The 18,132-nt window shown below is 43.4% G+C and overlaps 1 protein-coding gene across 3 annotated transcripts in view; it reads left to right on the top strand.

Moving 5' to 3' along the window:
- Positions 1–18,132, top strand: part of bsna (bassoon presynaptic cytomatrix protein a) — a 90,052-nt gene that overhangs the window by 59,820 nt on the left and 12,100 nt on the right. For all 3 annotated transcript variants that reach the window (XM_028994712.1, XM_028994710.1, XM_028994711.1), the window contains exons 4-5: positions 7,582–8,103; positions 8,476–15,153. In XM_028994712.1, coding sequence (XP_028850545.1) covers positions 7,582–8,103; positions 8,476–15,153 — 7,200 coding nt within the window. The remainder of the gene's footprint in view (positions 1–7,581; positions 8,104–8,475; positions 15,154–18,132) is intronic.

Genomic DNA, 18,132 nt, shown 5'->3' with positions numbered 1-18,132 from the left:
TGTCCATTCCAACATAACGCTATCATTTAACATACTGGTCAGAAAATGGTGAATTAACTCCAACTATCTCAATAATTATTATTATATAATAATTATTGAGATAGTTGGAGTTAATTCACTTTACACACTTCATAAACATATTCACATATTCAGGTTCAGTCTTGCCTGATGTAGTCTGCTAAACCTACAATACCTTTTACCAGCTCACTTGAATGGTAGCGGCATGTTGGAAAGGACCCAACTTCAGACCAAACCAAACTGTGTGTACAGTAAGGGAAAAGTTATTTGAATCCCTGCTGGTTTTGTATGCTTGCCCACTAACAAAGAAGTGATCAGTCTAGCCCAGAACTTGTCAATGATCTCAAGCAGTTTGAGACCAAAACTGAAGTCAACTTGCAGCGTTTGGACTCCAAGACCACCATCCCCACTATCAAACATGTAAAACATGGAGGTGGAAACATTACGCTTTGGGGGTTTTTTCTGCCAGGGCGACAGGACAACTGCACCGTATAAAAGACTGGATAGGGACAATAGACTAACTAATAGACTAACAGGAAGATGCATATTAATGTCCTTGTGTGACCTAGTCAGTCTCCATATCTTAATCCCATATAAAATCTGTGGAAGGATCTGAAAGTTCCAGTTGCCAAACATCAGACTCAAAACATTAATGACTTGGAAAGAATCTGCAAGGAGGAGTGGGACAAAATCCCCCTTGAGAGGTCAACTACAAGCAACTAATACAGAATGCAGCAACATGACTTTTTTTGCCAAATGCCATAAGTGTAAATGTAAACGTCTGACGTCTGTGATAGCCAACCAAGCTTTGCAACCAAGTACTAAACAGGTTTTTCAAAAGAGATCAAATGCTTACTTCATTAATGAAAATGCTAATTAATTTATAACTATTTTGGAATGCATTTTTCTGGATTTTTTTGTCCTGTCTCTCACTGTTCAAATAAACCTACCATTGAAATTATAGACTGATCATTTCTTTGTTAGTGGGTAAACTTACAAAATCAGCAGCTTGCTTTACTTTTGTGGATCAGATTGACAGAAGTAATTAATTATGCACTGAATTAGTCAAAATTAATAATGATAAAGTTAGTTTTAAGTAATTCAAAACACATTTTATTTATTGTTGATGTTTTTATTAATGTCATTTTTGCACTTTCAGCCCTCCATAGGATTCTACCACCCCCATTACCTCATAGGCCACAAGTTTGTAATTCTTTAATTACTAGAGAGAACACAATTTATTTATTCATGACATTATTAACTCAACAGAGTAGTTTTAAGAATGAATTATTATCATGTTCTCTGTAATCAGTAAAATGTCATAGTAAAGCGGGTTGTAGTGCCATCATGTGGTCAAAACTACAGATTCCAGAATTTTAAGAGAATAGACGTGTTTTTCAAATCGCTCATCACAAAGAGACCGAAATGACCGATTTAAATGTCCACTCCCAAGTTCAGGAGGGAGGGTCAATCATCAAGCTGGCAGAGTGCCACATATTTACAGCCCTGCCCTTTGATCATGCTCTGGCTCTGCCATACCGCCAGTTCCTGTGAGCTGTGCCAGTGAGTAATCCTATTAAACTAAATTTTTGATGGCAGCCATATGTACAGAGGAGATACTACAGCACAGGCCAATCCCAGATCCAATCCACATGACTGCCTAAATTCTCACAAGACCTGGCCTGTAGCTAACCACTCAGATGCCACAAATTTGAAAATGAAATTGTATGTGAAATTCTAATGCAATGATGTTCAGAAAGTGTTCTTTAAATCTACATGTACAATACATTGCTTGCAAAGGCATCTTGGACTGCTGATCTGCAAGAGATCTGCGTTATGTTATTTGGCTATGGTCATGTTAGAAAGGGGTAGTTGTTCTAAAACTTGGCTTGGTTGCCAATTACAGATGCTTTATTTGTCTCCCAACTGTACTTTGCCATTTCTTGAGTTTTCCTCTGGTGAAGTCTTGCTCACTTTTTTTTTTTTACCTCCATTTTACACCATTTCCTCCTTTTCCAGTCTGTTGTTCCTCGATAACATGACGGGTACGTGATTAGTTTTCACCATCTCCTGTTTTAAACAGAGAACGATTTGTACCTTAGCAAAATGACACTGTGAAAGTTATAGTAATATTGAAAGGTTAGATTTAATATCTAAATACATAATATGATCAACAGAATTCATATTATTTCTGTTAACACCGTTATTCCTGTCAACATTAAACAACCCTAATGAATCTGAGACCTTAAATTCAGTTTACTGACACTAGAGACACTAAAACCAGTTTGTGAACTATCCCCACTCTTTGTGTTTGAGTAGCTGGGCATATGACAGGTGGCACTAATCTCAGCAGACACTTTCCCTTGAAGTGCTGGATAAAATCATCTGCTTTTAATCCAGTCGTTTGTCCCTCCTGGGGATGGCGGGGGATTTAATCGATGCTTTGTGAGGCTGGTGGAGTACGGATTTCAAGCTGTGCCTAAAATTCTGTGTTTGTGGGCGGCTGTGCCTGAGTGACTGGAAAGCAGCTGTTCAGCAGCCTCCACAGTAACATGTGTGCTCCCGAAGTGATAAAACCTCACAGCAAACATGAATATGCTTACAGCTAATCACATAAAAAAAAAAAACATGTTTTCAATGCAACCTTAATCAATATGTAACCAATAACATGAAGAGCAGGTTGTTGTTGTGTCAAGTGCACCCTTAAAGAACAGGGTGGTAGTTGCCTAGTGGTTAACACACTCATGAACCAGAAGACCCAGGTTCGAACCCCACTTACTACCATTGTGTCCATGAGCAAGTCACGTAACCGTAAGTGTCTCCAGGAGGGCTGTCCCTGTATTGTAAGGCGCCTTGGATAAGGGTGTCAGATGAATGCTGTAAACGGAATAATTGATTGAGATATTTTCAGATTTTTCTGTTTCAAGAGAAGTGCTGTGTGGAAAGCAGAGACTGGCTAAACCCCACAGTGCTCTGTTGGGCACCACTTTAACTTTCATATTTCCTGTCTTTTGAATAATAGCACCACCCCACTCTCCTGCCCTCCATCTCCCTTGATTAACCCAGTCCTTTCAGCCACTTATCCCGGTTGCCCTGTTCATTTAGACGCTGCTCATAGCATAAAAGCACCATTACAGCATCACACTTTCTCACTGACGTTAACACACCATTTTCTTCTTGCACCTTCTTGTCAACTCCTCTTCTCTGTCTGTTCATCTCCATCTTGTTATTCTTTATTTCAGTCTATTTTTTTCTGCCACTTCCAGGTCTGAATATCAGGTCATTGTATTTATAGGATCATTGTGCACATTGAAAGATAAAAAGACATGATAGGAATAGCAAAACTGAACACCTACAAACTCCACATTCTTTTCCTCCACAATTACAAATATGGCCCTGCAAGGTATTGGATGGATCCGTTTTCTGTTGGTTTCTTATTAAGTCTCCATCTCCAGTCATCTCTATCTCTCTCTTGCTCTCTCTCTCTCGCACCCTCTGTGCTGAAAGGCACTGAATAAATGTAATGAATAATTTAATGATGCTGTCAGGCCTGTGTGTTCTGGCTCAGTGCAGATGTGCTGAGACCAGCACAAACCCTGTGATTGACTAAAAGGTATAGCCATGATGGTTTTACATCCCCACATGAACCAGTTATGCTGTAGCACATCCAGGAGATGTCACAACATGATCTTCCAGGGTTCATGAGACATGTAGGGCATTTGTGGGGTTTTTAATGGTACCAGGATGTAGCAGCATTTAACATATAAATTACAATTCACTATTACAATTTATATATACAATTCCAGAATATTAATATTCCCTTTTCTAGACAACATTTATTCCTTCAGGCAGGTATCAAGACATTTTTTCACATTTATTTACACACGGAATATGACTGCTGGGTCTGTGTGGAGATCTGATCTCACAAATTTTTATCCACAGTTTAAATTTTGATATTTAGATGTGAGGAAATGTGTGAGAGAGTCCTGATCAGGTGATTAAATGATGATGATATTTTGTGCAGATGTGCAGATTAATCAAATACTTCTATAAAGTATAAATGGTTAGTTGACCATTCATTCTTGAGACCATGACCCAAACGGGACCTGTGATGATTGCAAAGAAATTTGCTATTTCAAGGGACTTTGGGGGACCCATGGAAAAGGGACCTAGAGGGCATCTTTGTAAGTGGGGCACAGTATCTGATTTGCGGATTTATTTTACTAATGACTATGCTAATTTGTCATGCCAAATCAGTAAGAGCTGAAGACACAAGCATGCTCGTTGTTAAACATAACATACATTTTAATAATGTAAACAGTAATACGGAATGATGGCCTGAAAAGCACATACAAACAAAAGAAACATACAGCATTACACACATCAAAAGGGAAGTGTGGCACTCCCCTGCTCTTAAAAGACCCTTAATCACCCTGCTTCTAATTATGAAGCAGCTGAGAGTGATTAGGACCCAAAACAAACAACAATTGCTAACCCTTGGTTCTCCAGGACGTATTTTCGTGCAACCTGTTCTTTCTGCCTCTTTGAACTACACACACAAAGCAGGAATTGAGCTGATTCCTTAATAGTCTGATCTTAAGCTAATCTTAATAGTCTCTGAGTGTCCAGAGATCTTTAACACATCATTATCAACACAGTATTATTGTTTTACCAGGAGTTTAATGCGTATCTTTTGCGCTGAGCCCTGGGGTCTAAAAGTTCGGTCTAAAAGTTTTACTCCAATGAGCAGAAAAACAGTCTGTATTCAGTCCGCGCTCACCCTGCTTCTAATTATGAAGCAGCTGAGAGTGATTAGGACCCAAAACAAACAACAATTGCTAACCCTTGGTTCTCCAGGACGTATTTTCGTGCAACCTGTTCTTTCTGCCTCTTTGAACTACACACACAAAGCAGGAATTGAGCTGATTCCTTAATAGTCTGATCTTAAGCTAATCTTAATAGTCTCTGAGTGTCCAGAGATCTTTAACACATCATTATCAACACAGTATTATTGTTTTACCAGGAGTTTAATGCGTATCTTTTGCACTGAGCCCTGGGGTCTAAAAGTTCGGTCTAAAAGTTTTACTCCAATGAGCAGAAAAACAGTCTGTATTCAGTCCGCGCTCACTGATGCCATGGACATTTATGGCTTCAGGTTATAATGGGTTTGGGTCATGTAGTGGTAAACTATACAGAGAAAGGAGGCCCGCGGGGAAGAAAGAGAATCTCAAGCCGCTGCCATCACACTCGCTGCTTCAGAAGGCAGATAACTAACTCCACCCACAGCATAGTGACATATGCATTTAAAGGAGTATTATCAGTATATATGACTGTTACAAGGTGAGCACGTACTGAACGCTGACAGTGTCATCATTTGACAATGTAGAAAATGTATGGGCTGCATAGCGATGGATCAATATCGAGGCATTTATAATCGTAATTGAATTGTAAGACCTGTGAAGGTTCACATCTCACACCGAGGCAAATTCACCTTGTGTACATGCCACCAGAGTGTCACGGGTGGGCTGGACATGGCGATGAAGCAGGACGCATTCGCACGAATTCACATGACAGGGGTTTAATACAGACTACACGAGACAAGGGAACATGAACACGCACAATGACCCGACCGCGAACAGACACGAACAGGTTAGTTATATACAATTATATAAATATACAACAGGTGAACACGATCAGGGAACATTACACGAGACGACATGAATCTCCGGTCCGGACTAAGTAACCCCTGCCGGTCCGGAAGATGACAGTACTCCCCCCTCAAAGGCACTACCACCTGGGAGTGCCCACAAAAACGGTCCATGAAAGGGGGGAGAAGTCCATAAGGACGAGTGGCGTCAGTCCTTCACCGGCGGAGTCAGGCCCGGGCCAAAGCACGGCTTGTCCGTGGGGGAGCGGCTTCCTGTCCGCCGTCCGCAGGCATCGTCACTCTGGTCAGTCTCCAGCACGCCCCGCTGGAAAGTTCGCCGCCTCCCTCGTCTCTGTTAACGCCAGAAGCACCTGAACTGCGCGACCGGTCTCCTTGACCCCACGGTAGCTTTCGTAGGCCATCGAGGTCCGGTCGCACGGATTCACCGGTACTCCCCCGCCTCCGGAATCGCCAGGGGGAACATGGACCGCGTGACAGATCCTCTCGACCCCACGGTAGCTTTCGTAGGCCACCGAGAGTCTGCCACGCTTGGGGAACCTTTAAAAACATGGACTGGATCTTGGGCAGGGCACTGGCGATTACCGGAACTGCGTCACTGGAATCGCCAGGGGGAACATGGACCGCGTGACAGATCCTCTCGACCCCACGGTAGCTTTCGTAGGCCGCCGAGAATCTGCCACGCTTGAGGAACCGATTAAAAACATGGACTGGATCTTGGGCAGGGCACTGGCGATTACCGGAGGTGCGTCGCTGGAATCCGGACGAGACGGCGGCATCGGGGGAAGTCCATATATGGAACCTTGAACATGGATCTGTGGGGCAGACGTCCTCCCGACCATCCACGGCTCCCTGGATCTCAGCGGGGCGTAGATCGGCTGCGTCCACATGGTCAGGTCATTCTGTCACGGGTGGGCTGGACATGGCATGAAGGAGGACGCATTCGCATGATCACAGGACAGGGGTTTAATACAAACTTCACAAGACAGGGGAACATCTACACGCACAATGACTCAACGGCGAACAGACACGAACAGGATAGTTATATACAATTATATAAATATTCACCAGGTGAACACGATCAGGGAACATTACACAGGACAAACATGAAACTCCGGTCCGGACTCCGGATCCGGAGTAACCCCTGCCGGTCCGGATCATGACACAGAGAGGACACCAGAGAAACCGACATGGGGAGAGCATGCAAGAGAGAGCATGTACCAGGACTCAAACTCACAACCTTGGAGGTGTGAGCCCCTTTTCATGGCCCTATGCAATTGTCTGCTTTCCTCTAGCCAGTTGCAACAGCACTGAGGATACCTGCTACACCAGCTGTAATTAATTAGCTGGCATGCACTGACACTTAATCACAAAGTGTGTGTGTGTGTGTGTGTGTGTGTGTGTGTGTGTGTGTGCGTGTGTGTGTGTGTGCGTGCGTGCATGCGTGCATGCGTGTGTGTGTGTGTGTTTGTGTACAGTGGTCTCAAATGATTTAAGTTCCAGGATTCATCAGGTTCAAACAGTGAGTGTTTCAACAATGGACTTTTATAAAAGGGAGAAGGTTACGTCATGTTAATCAAAAAGAGGAAATATTTTTAACAGGCACTGTATTTATTTGAAAGTGAAGTGATTGTCATTTTATTTGAAGACACACTCTTATTCAAGTATTAACCAATCTGCAAACCAGTACAATTCATTGAAACAAAAGATACTTTTACACCAATATATTTTCTTTGCCCACAACACCGATTTTCAGTAAACCCCCACATTCATTAAACCCCTTTTCATTTCTGTTTCAGCAAGGGAATGTTTCTATTTAACCAAGAAGCATGTAATAGCGATTTCTGCCTGTCAGAGAATTAGTTCAGTTAACCATGGTTTCTATTTTTGTTTTCCAGAAGAAGGAATGGCTCTGCCTAAACTGCCAGACCCAGCGACTGATGTCTGGGGGGCTTGGAGACACGCCTCTTCCTGTTCCTCAGCCGTCTCCCAAACACCAACCAATGGGCTCACCGCGGCATCAAGCATTATCCAGTCAGCAGCCAGCTCAGCAGCCATCATTTAAAAAAATATCCAATCAGCAGCCACAGGGGCCAAAGGCAATGCCATCACAGCAGAAAGCTTCTCCAGCTCAGGGGAGCAGTCCATTTGCTCCAACGGCTGCCAAAGCAGCAGGGGATGCAAACCCCCCAATACAGTCTTCACCTGATCCAAGTTCTAACCCCAGCGAAGCTCAGAAACCGCCCAAGGGGCTGGAGAGAGAAAGAGTCTCCACAAAAACAGAAAAAGAGCCAGAACCATTGCCATCTGTCACTAAGGAGACCAAAACTACTCCAAAGAAGGGACCACAGGAGCCAGTCACCTCCATTACTCCAGCAAAAGATGAGAAGAGAGAATATCAAAAGTCAAGATATTATGAGGTAAGAAATTAACATTTTATGAAAAGCTCAGTAAAATATTTCTGTACATAGGAAAAATTCAAATATTTTAAAATATCTGAACTTTCACTATCATGTGTTACATTTTTTAGCTGTTTATATAACACAACCTTAAAAAAGTACTGCATCCAGTTTCCTTTCTAAGATGTAGACTAAGTGTGCTGAATAAAACAATGCTGATGATGCTGTTTTGTCTTCTAATTTGAGAATTAGAAGTTCCTGTATGCATATGCAGAAGAACCTTGCTTACTACATCAGTAAAGCAGTTATTTTAAATTAGATGTGTTGAAATGAAGCAATGGCTATTTTTAAATATGTTTTGTTTTGTTTTTTTTATTCTTTTTTATCTGTTAGGAGATCAGCAAGACAAACAGTACTCATGACCTGTCTAGGAGTCCTCAGAGTTTGAGTGATACTGGCTATTCCTCTGATGGAATTTCCAGTTCCCACAGCGAGATCACTGGACTGATTCAAGAGGAGGAAATGATGTTGAGCAAGAGGGGACTCAGTGGCCACCACACTCCACCTAGCCCCTCTGAGATCACGAAGCTGGAGAGCACTATGAGGCCACTGCTGGAGTCTAAAGTTACAACAGATAAGGAGAGGAACAGAGAGCGTGAAAGAGGACATAGTCGGCATCACTCTCGAGAGGCAGATGACAAGAAGCAACGTCCCCACTCTTTGTCAATTAGTCCAGAGGCATATGATTCAGATGAAGAGCTAGAAGACATCATGGAGGAGGAGGAAGACCCAGCTGACTGGGAAGCCAAAAGGGAACTACGGGTTATGGCTGCAGCGACCAAGGAGAGAAAGAAGGCAGACCCTCCTGATATGACTGATGAGGAGTTCATGAGGAGGCAAATCATGGAGATGAGTGCAGATGAGGACAATGAAGACGAGGAAATGGAAGAAGATGAAGAGGAAGATGAAGGGTATGGCTATGAAAAGCTAAAAAAGACTCACAAGCACATAAGTGACTCAGGGAAAGAGAAGCGCCGCCTCACTCACCACTCAAGTAGTTTTGAAGAAGAGACTAAAGTTCCAAGTGAAATAAGTAAAGGGTATGCTGAAGAGGGTGAGGAAGACCTGATGGCCTCACAGGGTGGTCTGCGTAGATTTAAAACAATCGAGCTAAACAACACCAGTAGCTACAGTCGTGACATTGAGCTCAGCAATGAAAATGACCTCAGCCTTGACAGAGAACCTGAATTAGAGATGGAGAGCCTTACAGGATCTCCAGAGGAGCGGTCAAGAGGGGAATATTCATCTACCTTACCCCCAACAACATCAAGTTACACCTCCGGCACCTCACCAACCTCCATTTCATCAATGGAAGATGACAGTGACAGTAGCCCTAGTCGGAGACAGAGACTGGAAGAGGCAAAACAGCACAGAAAGGCTCGCCATCGCTCCCATGGCCCACTTTTACCTACCATTGAAGACTCTTCTGAGGAAGATGAGTTAAGAGAAGAAGAAGAGCTCTTGAGGGAACAGGAAAAGATGAGAGAAGTTGAGCAACAGAGGATCCGTAGTACTGCAAGAAAAACCAAACGAGACAAGGAGGAGCTGAGGGCTCAGAGGCGCAGGGAGCGGTCCAAGACTCCCCCGAGCAATTTATCACCCATTGAGGATGCTTCTCCTACTGAGGAACTTAGACAGGCAGCCGAAATGGAGGAATTGCATAGATCATCATGTTCAGAGTACTCTCCTTCGATTGACTCAGAAGCTGAAGGATTTGAAATGTCTTCAAAGCTGTACAAGTCAGGCAGTGAGTACAACCTGCCAACATTTATGTCTCTATACTCCCCGACTGATAAACCTGACACGGCTTCCTCCACAACAACCACAACTACCTCCTCAAGTGGCAAACCTCTGAAAAGTGCAGAAGAAGTCTATGAAGAAATGATGAGAAAAGCAGAGATGTTACAAAAACAGCAACAGCATACGCGTACAGGGCAACAGTACAACACTAGTGCCTACCAAGAGGAAGACGTTCGTAACGGACATCAGCAGCAATACGAGGACGAATATGAGTACGTTGATGAGGATATCACAGGTTATGAAGATGAGGAGGTTGGAGACATTTATGAAGAGATCCGCCAGACCTCGCAAACTATCACAAAAGAGTTAGATGAGCAGGGCGACATTGATGGTGTCTATCCCGATAAGCAACTGTTAGACACAGGTTCTGCTTTTGCCAAGCTTCTAGAACAGAGTAATGCCCTCTTGACCCCAGGCACCAGCCCCACTCAGCTCTCAGCCCCAGTATCATTTTCTGAAACTGGCAGAGGCATTCCAGATGTCCGTGTGACTCAACATTTCTCCAAGGATGCACAGAAACACAGACTACGAAGTCAAACTGGTAAAAATGGCATAACCCCCACAGCTGCAGCCACCACCATTGCTGCCTATGGTGTATATTCAAGGGATGCTGTAACAGTGTCTCAAACCAGTGTCAGTCAGACAGTGACTTCAACTCAGTCTACCATATATGGCCGTCATACAGGTGGCAGCATCACAACCACTGCTACAGCATCAAGTGTGACCAGCAAAACTGCAGAGATCACACAGACATATAGCCAGAGAGAAAGCTCAGGCAGAAGGTTAGCTGAGAACAGAGGTGTGCAGGTGAGAGATAGTTCAACCGCTTCAGATACTATAATTGAAGCTCGGGCCACCAAAGTGTACTCTTATTATAAGGCCTCAAGTCCCCCACTCTCCCCAGCAGCCTCACCAACTCACAGTCCAACTCGCTCAACATCAAAAAGGACAGTTGAGTTTTCCACCCAAACTTTCAACATGTCTGTTCCAGCTCACTCTGGAAGCTCTCTTCCAACTTCCCCTGTAATGGCACAGGGGACCCAGACGTCACAAAGGGCAGTTTCTCCACGTCTTTTCAGGCAACAGTCCTCGCAGGATTCACCCTTCATGGTAATAGGATCTGAACATACTAACCCCTCAAAACCAGTCACTGTCAACACTGCCACCTCTCCATTGTCTTCACCAACAGGATTTAGTCATCAGTCCACATTTGATGAGTACTCACCACCTATGAGTCCACCAGATACCCCACCACACCAACATCCACCTCAGCCAAGCTTCTACAGGACCCAGAGAGTTGAGAAAGTCAGTGTTGGCACAAGTATGGTCACTACAGCAACTGCTTATACACGTGGATCGTTGTCCATGGATAACATATCACTGTGCAGAATCTCTACAGTCCCTGGTACCTCCAGAGTGGAACAAGGACAAATGCTCCATGGTGGAAGTGTTGCTGACCTGCGAACTGCCACAAAACCAGCCCCAGTTATCATGACAGACCAAGGAATGGATTTAACATCATTAGCCACAGAGTCACGCAAGTACTCAGGAAGTATAGAGGGAAGCCCTAGTCGTCACTCCTCAATTGTCCAACCACTGATAATGAATCTGAATGCCCAAGAAGCAGTGTCAACAGCTACAACAGTGAGCGTAACTGTAGCAGCCTCTATGTTTATTTCTCAGCACAACCAACCTGCTGTGTACGGCGATCCCCTTCATAACAGAATAGATCTAGGTGTAGGTATGGGACCAGCAATATGCTTGGCCCAAAGCAAGACCTCTCAAATGGACCCTTCCATCCCAAAAATTGATGCAAAACTTGAAGACCTGAGCATCCAGCAGCAGCAACTACTGCAACAACAGCAAAAACTTCAGCAGCAACAACAGATCCTGGAGCAACAACTTCAGCAGCACCACCAACTGCAGACACAGCAAGCCGCCACATTTGCCAGGTTTAACCTGACTAGTCAGCTTCCTCTGTTAAAGAAAGATCTCCTTGTTAGTCAGACTAGCTGTGCCCCAGCTATTATCAGTGCTATATCCCCTTCTAATGCACCTGATATGGACAGTGCTGGAGGGCCTGTTGAGATGAAGTGTAAATCTGCATCTGGTGCAGCCACTCCCAAGCCTCATGCTATGATGGTCCAAATGGATGATGCCTCGGAGAATGTCCCTGTCACTCAGCTTGTTAGACCTGAAGAAAGTCAGGATGCCATGGATTTCACAGGGCAAATAAAACCAGAGACCCAGGTTGCCTGCTGTGATGTAGTTTACCGCTTACCTTTTGGTGGCAGCTGTGTTGGGGGTCCATTTTCCAAAAAAACTAAGTCAGAGGAAATTCCTGATGTGGGTGAGCCAGCACAACCTCCATCTGCACCTCCACAGCTCTATCAGCCTCTAGAAGCAGGTCTGGAGAGTCAACCTTACCAAGATCTGTCAATGAAGTCTTATACACTGCCCTTCCCTGGCCGACTGCATCCCTCTATGTCTGAAACAAATCTGGCTGATCCTGGGCTACAACCATTCCAGGCTAAACTTGATCCACAATTTCAAGCTTCTGGAGAGCTGGCTATGAACCTTACAACCAAACAGGGCTATGATGGAGGATTCCTTGGCATGGGACTTCAATATGGCTCTTACACAGATCTGCGACTCCAGGCAGATGTGGCAACACCACCTCTTCCAATAAGAAGGTACAGCTCATTATCCAATATCAGCTCAGATTATGGATACTCCTCCCGTGACCTTGCCAGTATCCAGGAATCAAATCTTGCTCAATATAGTGCCACTACTGCTCGAGAGATTAGTCGCATGTGTGCTGCATTAAACTCAATGGACCGATTTGGGAGCAACCCAGATCTTGTGCAGTATGGAATTGGAAGAGGTGGCTCCACAGGCAGAATAAATTTGCCACAAGGTCTGGCCACATTTAGGCCCAATTTAATGTATGGCCCAGATGGGAAAATTATTTCCCACAGCCAAGCACTTACAAATCTCATCAATGCTAGACAAGCTAGCCTCCGAGCAATGTATCCATCTGCTATAAGATCAGCTGATGGTATGATATACTCCACCATCAACACTCCCATCGCCTCCACATTGCCAATCACTACGCAGCCTGCCTCTGTGATGAGGCCATTATTAAGGGGTGTTTACAGACCATACCCCACACCAAACATGACACCGGTGCCTTTAGCCAGTCTCACCAGATTGCCTATAGTCACTCCCAGGATGCCTCTGTCTGGATCGTCTCCATATTGTTTCCCAGCCCCAAGCCAATTTCCAGTAACAACAACGTCTGCTCCTATCAGTGAGTCTGCTCCTATCTCTACAGTTCAAGATGCCCCATTATACCTCGGAAAGTCCACTGTATGTTCTACAGCATTAGGAACTGCTACTGCTACCTTACCATCAAATCAGATTCCAAGTACACAGACTACAGCTGTGCCAGTCTCAGACGCAGGTGCTGTGCCACCAAATCAGTCACAACAGCAACCAATGAACTTATCACAGCCTCGCTTCCAGACCACTGGACAAACTACACAGCCAACACATCCACCTTCTTACAATCAGGCACAGCATCAGCCTCCGCTTGCTCAGGCCTATCCTCCAGCAGTAACTCAGTCTCAGCCTATTAATCTCTCTGCTACAACTACAATTTCTTCAGCCACAGGGACTCCTGCCCCTGGAAAGGAAACTGAGCAGGATAGGCTTCATCAGCAGCAGGAGCAGCTGCTGCAGCTGGAACGTGAGCGTGTGGAACTGGAAAAACTACGACAACTTCGACTGCAGGAAGACCTGGAGAGGGAACGTGCAGAGCTACAGCGCCATCGGGAGAAAGAGCAGATGTTAGTTCAGCGAGAGATCCAAGAGCTACAAAATATAAAACAGCACGTCTTGCAGCAACAGCAAGCTGAGAGGGAGAGCCAGCTGGTCATGCAGAGAGAGCAACTTGCTCAGCAGAAGCACCAGCTTGATCAGATACAGTCTTTACAGCAACAACTACAGCAGCAGCTTGAGGAACAAAAGCGACAGAAGACAGCAGCCGCAGTTGCTGCAGTCAGTACAAATGCTCAAGGAAGAGTTAATCATCAGCAGGATCTGGTCCCAGAGATGCATTATGGAGATGGTCATGTTACATCTAGGTCCCTCCCCAACTCAGCCTCAGAGATGTGTTTAAGGAGTGAAGAACTGGAAACCAGGTCTATGCGTAAACAGAAATCTATGCCTCGTCTGCAGGATGGGAGTGAGGGAGAGGTCACACTCTTTCCCCTGGTACGAAGGATTGTGGACAGTAGTGTTCAGACAGACGATGAAGATGGGGAAGAGAGGTTCCTGTTGTCCCGGAGGAGACGGACAAGGCGTAGTGTCGACTGCAGTGTTCAAACAGACGATGATGAGGATAAGGCTGACTGGGAACAGCCAGTCAGACGCAGACGTTCACGCTACACCCGTCACTCTGAGTCTGGGACTGATGCCAGGACTGATTCTACAACTTCCACCACATCAGCTGGTGCAAAGGTGGCATCATCAAGTATAGCTGTTCAGACTATAAGAGACTGCTCGTGTCAAACAGAACCAGATCAACTAGGAAGAGTCTCCCCATCCATACATGTCACTGTGTCTGACCCAAATAAAGTTGAGATTGTGCACTATATTTCTGGTCCTGAGAGAACCCAGAAGGGCCAAAGTCTTGCTTGTCAAACGGACCCTGATGCCCAGTCTCAGAGTGTAGTAATCCCACATATAAGTGTGGCCACAGCTGTTAGCCCCTATTCCAGCAACATTCAGCTTGTGGCTGCAACAGATCCGCTTTCTCCACGTCAACAAGCAGCCAAGTTTGAAAGACGAAGACCTGACCCACTGGAGATTGGATATCAACAACACCATCTTCACAACGAGTCTCTGTCAAGTTTTATCCGGCAACAGCCCAAATCTCCTCAGGTTCTGTACTCACCTGTATCCCCACTGTCATCTCCTCATCGCATTATTGAGACTTCATTCTCATCTAATGAAAGGCTTAACAAGGCCCATGTAACACCACAGCAAAAGTCGTACACTGCTGAGTCACCCCAACGGCACCAATCTCTGCCCCGACCAATAAAGAATGTCCAGAGATCCATGTCAGACCCCAAACCCCTCAGTCCAACCACAGATGACCATGCCAAGGCCAGGTTATCACTCTATCAACAACAAGCTCTTCAGAGCCAGGTTGGTTTAAGTGGGTATTTGTTCTAGAGTCACAAAGCTCTTACTAGTAATTAGTTTATTTGCTTGATAAAATAACTGAATGAAAGCCAAATCTTTAGTTTAAAAAAAATACTTTCAGCAATTTACATTTACATTTACAGCATTTATCAGATGCCCTTATTCAGAGCGACTTACAATCAGTAGTTACAGGGACAGTTTCCCTGGTGCAACTTAGGGTTAAGTGTCTTGCTCAGGGACACAATGGTAGCAAGTGGGATTTGAACCTGGGTCTTCTGGTTCACTACCACCCTATATGTTGGGTTTATTAGAATACATGCCTAAAACACATATTTTGAATCTATTATTTTACTTAATAAGGATAAACATTTAAATGCAATGGAAATTTGGTAATGTACAATAGTACACCTTGTTATTTATTGTCAAAACAACAGGAAACATGTTTCAGTTGCACTGATTAGCCAGCATTATAACCAAATGTTTACCCTTAAAAAATCCGTGACCTGTCAAGACTCCACTAGACCACAGAAGGTGTACTGGTGCTTCAGGGTGTTAAGATAGGTGGAATGTGGCAGAGTAACCTCCACATCCAAAGTTTCCGTTTCATTGTCCAAAGCATTGGCTTGCAGGTAAGTGACACACATGACCTCAGCCATTCAGATGATTTAAAATAAAAATATCAGACCGGGCCACCTTCTTCCACTGCTCTATTGTCCAGTTCACTGGTAATGCCATAAGCAACAAAGGTGTAATGCACAGCATTTACTTTTCCAGCTATCTAATTCTATCATTTGATCAGACAACAGGAACCATCCTTCACTACACACGTGCATCAGTTAGCCTTGAGGACCGGTCACTGTTTCACTGGTTTTTCTTCCTTGTACATGTAGGTTTGGTTCTGACAACTGTAGACTGGTCTGATCATCCCATAAGAGCTGCAGTTTTGGAGATACTGTCTAGCCACCAGTCACTCAAATCCTTGCACTTCAATTTTAGAAACAAAACATTGTCTTGCATTGTAATGTATTCCATCAACTGCCAGGTACTATTGTAATGAGAATTTTATTGTTATTCCACATATTGTTATGTGTCACTGGTCATAATGTTATGGCTGATCAATGCACATTCCTGTTAACCATTAAGTCCACCCAGCAGCACAACTTGATTAAAGATTTTCTGCAGTCAGCATGAATCTTTTTTCTTTGACAGTGATGAAGATAATTTGGTATAACGAAAGTAGTATTTTTTGTGCTCTTGATGTTGGGTGCGTAAATTTGCACATTCGTGTAATTGGGTGGGGGAGGGGGTGCATTGTGTAAATGTGAATAAAGCCTTAAAATATGATGAGGAATATTGTGTTTTAGTAGTTTTAATATGTTTAGCGGAATGTATCATAACTACAAAAACAAGAGGTTATTTTCTTCAGAGGCTTGTGTGGTTTTCTTCTGCACCCCCACCTGTTGTGACCTTTTTAAAAACAATGAATCAGCCAGAACTGTGCTGATTCACTGTAAACTTACAGTGAATCAGCACAGTACTGGCATTTTCAGAACACCGTCACAAACATCAGAGCTGCGGATAAAAGATCCTGAAAAAATGTGCATCATAAAAACACCGGCAAGCAATACAATAATCTACAATCTAAATCCAGTGTGCACAGGCAGTGATATATGGTAAAAAGGAACTGATATCAGGGGTACGACTTCCCGATATTAACAAATTTTCTTGCTTGCAATTTATTAAGTTGTTAACCATAGGCTTATTCATTGTTTCTAGTCATGCAATTTATAAATTTAAAGTAAAAACAGTAAGTGGAGAAACATTTACTTAATTAATTAGAAGTAGACATGGCTTTACAGTGACTATAACAGGATTGCATTTGAAATGTCTACTGAGCTCATCATATACAAGTGGTGTTACAGGAAGGGTGCATAAGAGTCTCCTCCCATTTTAAACTTATTATAAAAGCATAATTAATGCTTCATCACCAATTTATGGATCATCACCAAGCAGTTCTTTCTTCATTTTATCTGTTTCCACAAATCCAGAATATGTGGCATTGATATGACATCACACACTCTTGATGTACTACTTTATTATTGTATCACCATGCAGATTGTGACTAACATAGCCAGATATTTCTAAATGAAATCTTTATCAATAACATCCAACCATGTTCTCTGGAATGTAAGAAATTCTTAACAGGCCCAGCTGATGTAAGTTTTTTTTTTATCACAATGGCAAAAGAGATCCAGAGATTTGTATAATAAATCAAGATTTATTCCAGAAAATCTATAAAGATAATAATCAATACTAGATTATTATCATACTAAAGTATTCAGATTGCTAAATAATTAATATTCAATTTGATTAAGAGTAATTTGACATGTCAGTCAAATCTGTGATTGCATTATATATTAATATAAATTATATGCAATATAAAGTATATTATTCATTTGTCCCTCCTAATATTCATCCTTTACTTTACTTTATTTTGCAGACGCTTTTATCCAAAGCGACTTACAGGAGGAAGACACCAGCAATTCTCGTTCGATTTCTATAGATTTTGAGTTTACAAAAACTAACAGCCCTGATTTTTTTACATGTATTTTGTGCAGTGTGTATGCATGTGCGTGTGTAAGTGTTAGATTTGTCTGAAATACTTTTTGAATAGGTGAACAAAGGAGACCAGAGTTGATTGGAATCGGAGACCCTGTGAAGAGGGAATTTTCAGTCTCATTTCATTTGCACATCTGAGAGGGCGTGCAGGAGTGTAGCTAGCAGAGCTTTGTGGATTCCTGCTCCATAGCCTTCACCCTAATCCTTCTAGTCAATAAGAAGCCTGACATTGTTTGGTTCTGCAAACAACACAAATGCATTTAGTGTTTTCCCTCTGTCTGGATATCATATTACATGAAATACCTTTTACTATGAATCTGAACCTTATGCTGAATCCATTCTCCCTGGCTCTTGTGTCCCTGC

This window comes from Denticeps clupeoides, chromosome 10 (assembly GCF_900700375.1).
Source record: "Denticeps clupeoides chromosome 10, fDenClu1.1, whole genome shotgun sequence".
Classification (NCBI taxonomy): Eukaryota; Metazoa; Chordata; class Actinopteri; order Clupeiformes; family Denticipitidae; genus Denticeps; species Denticeps clupeoides.
This window is presented reverse-complemented; position numbering and strand designations above follow the sequence as displayed.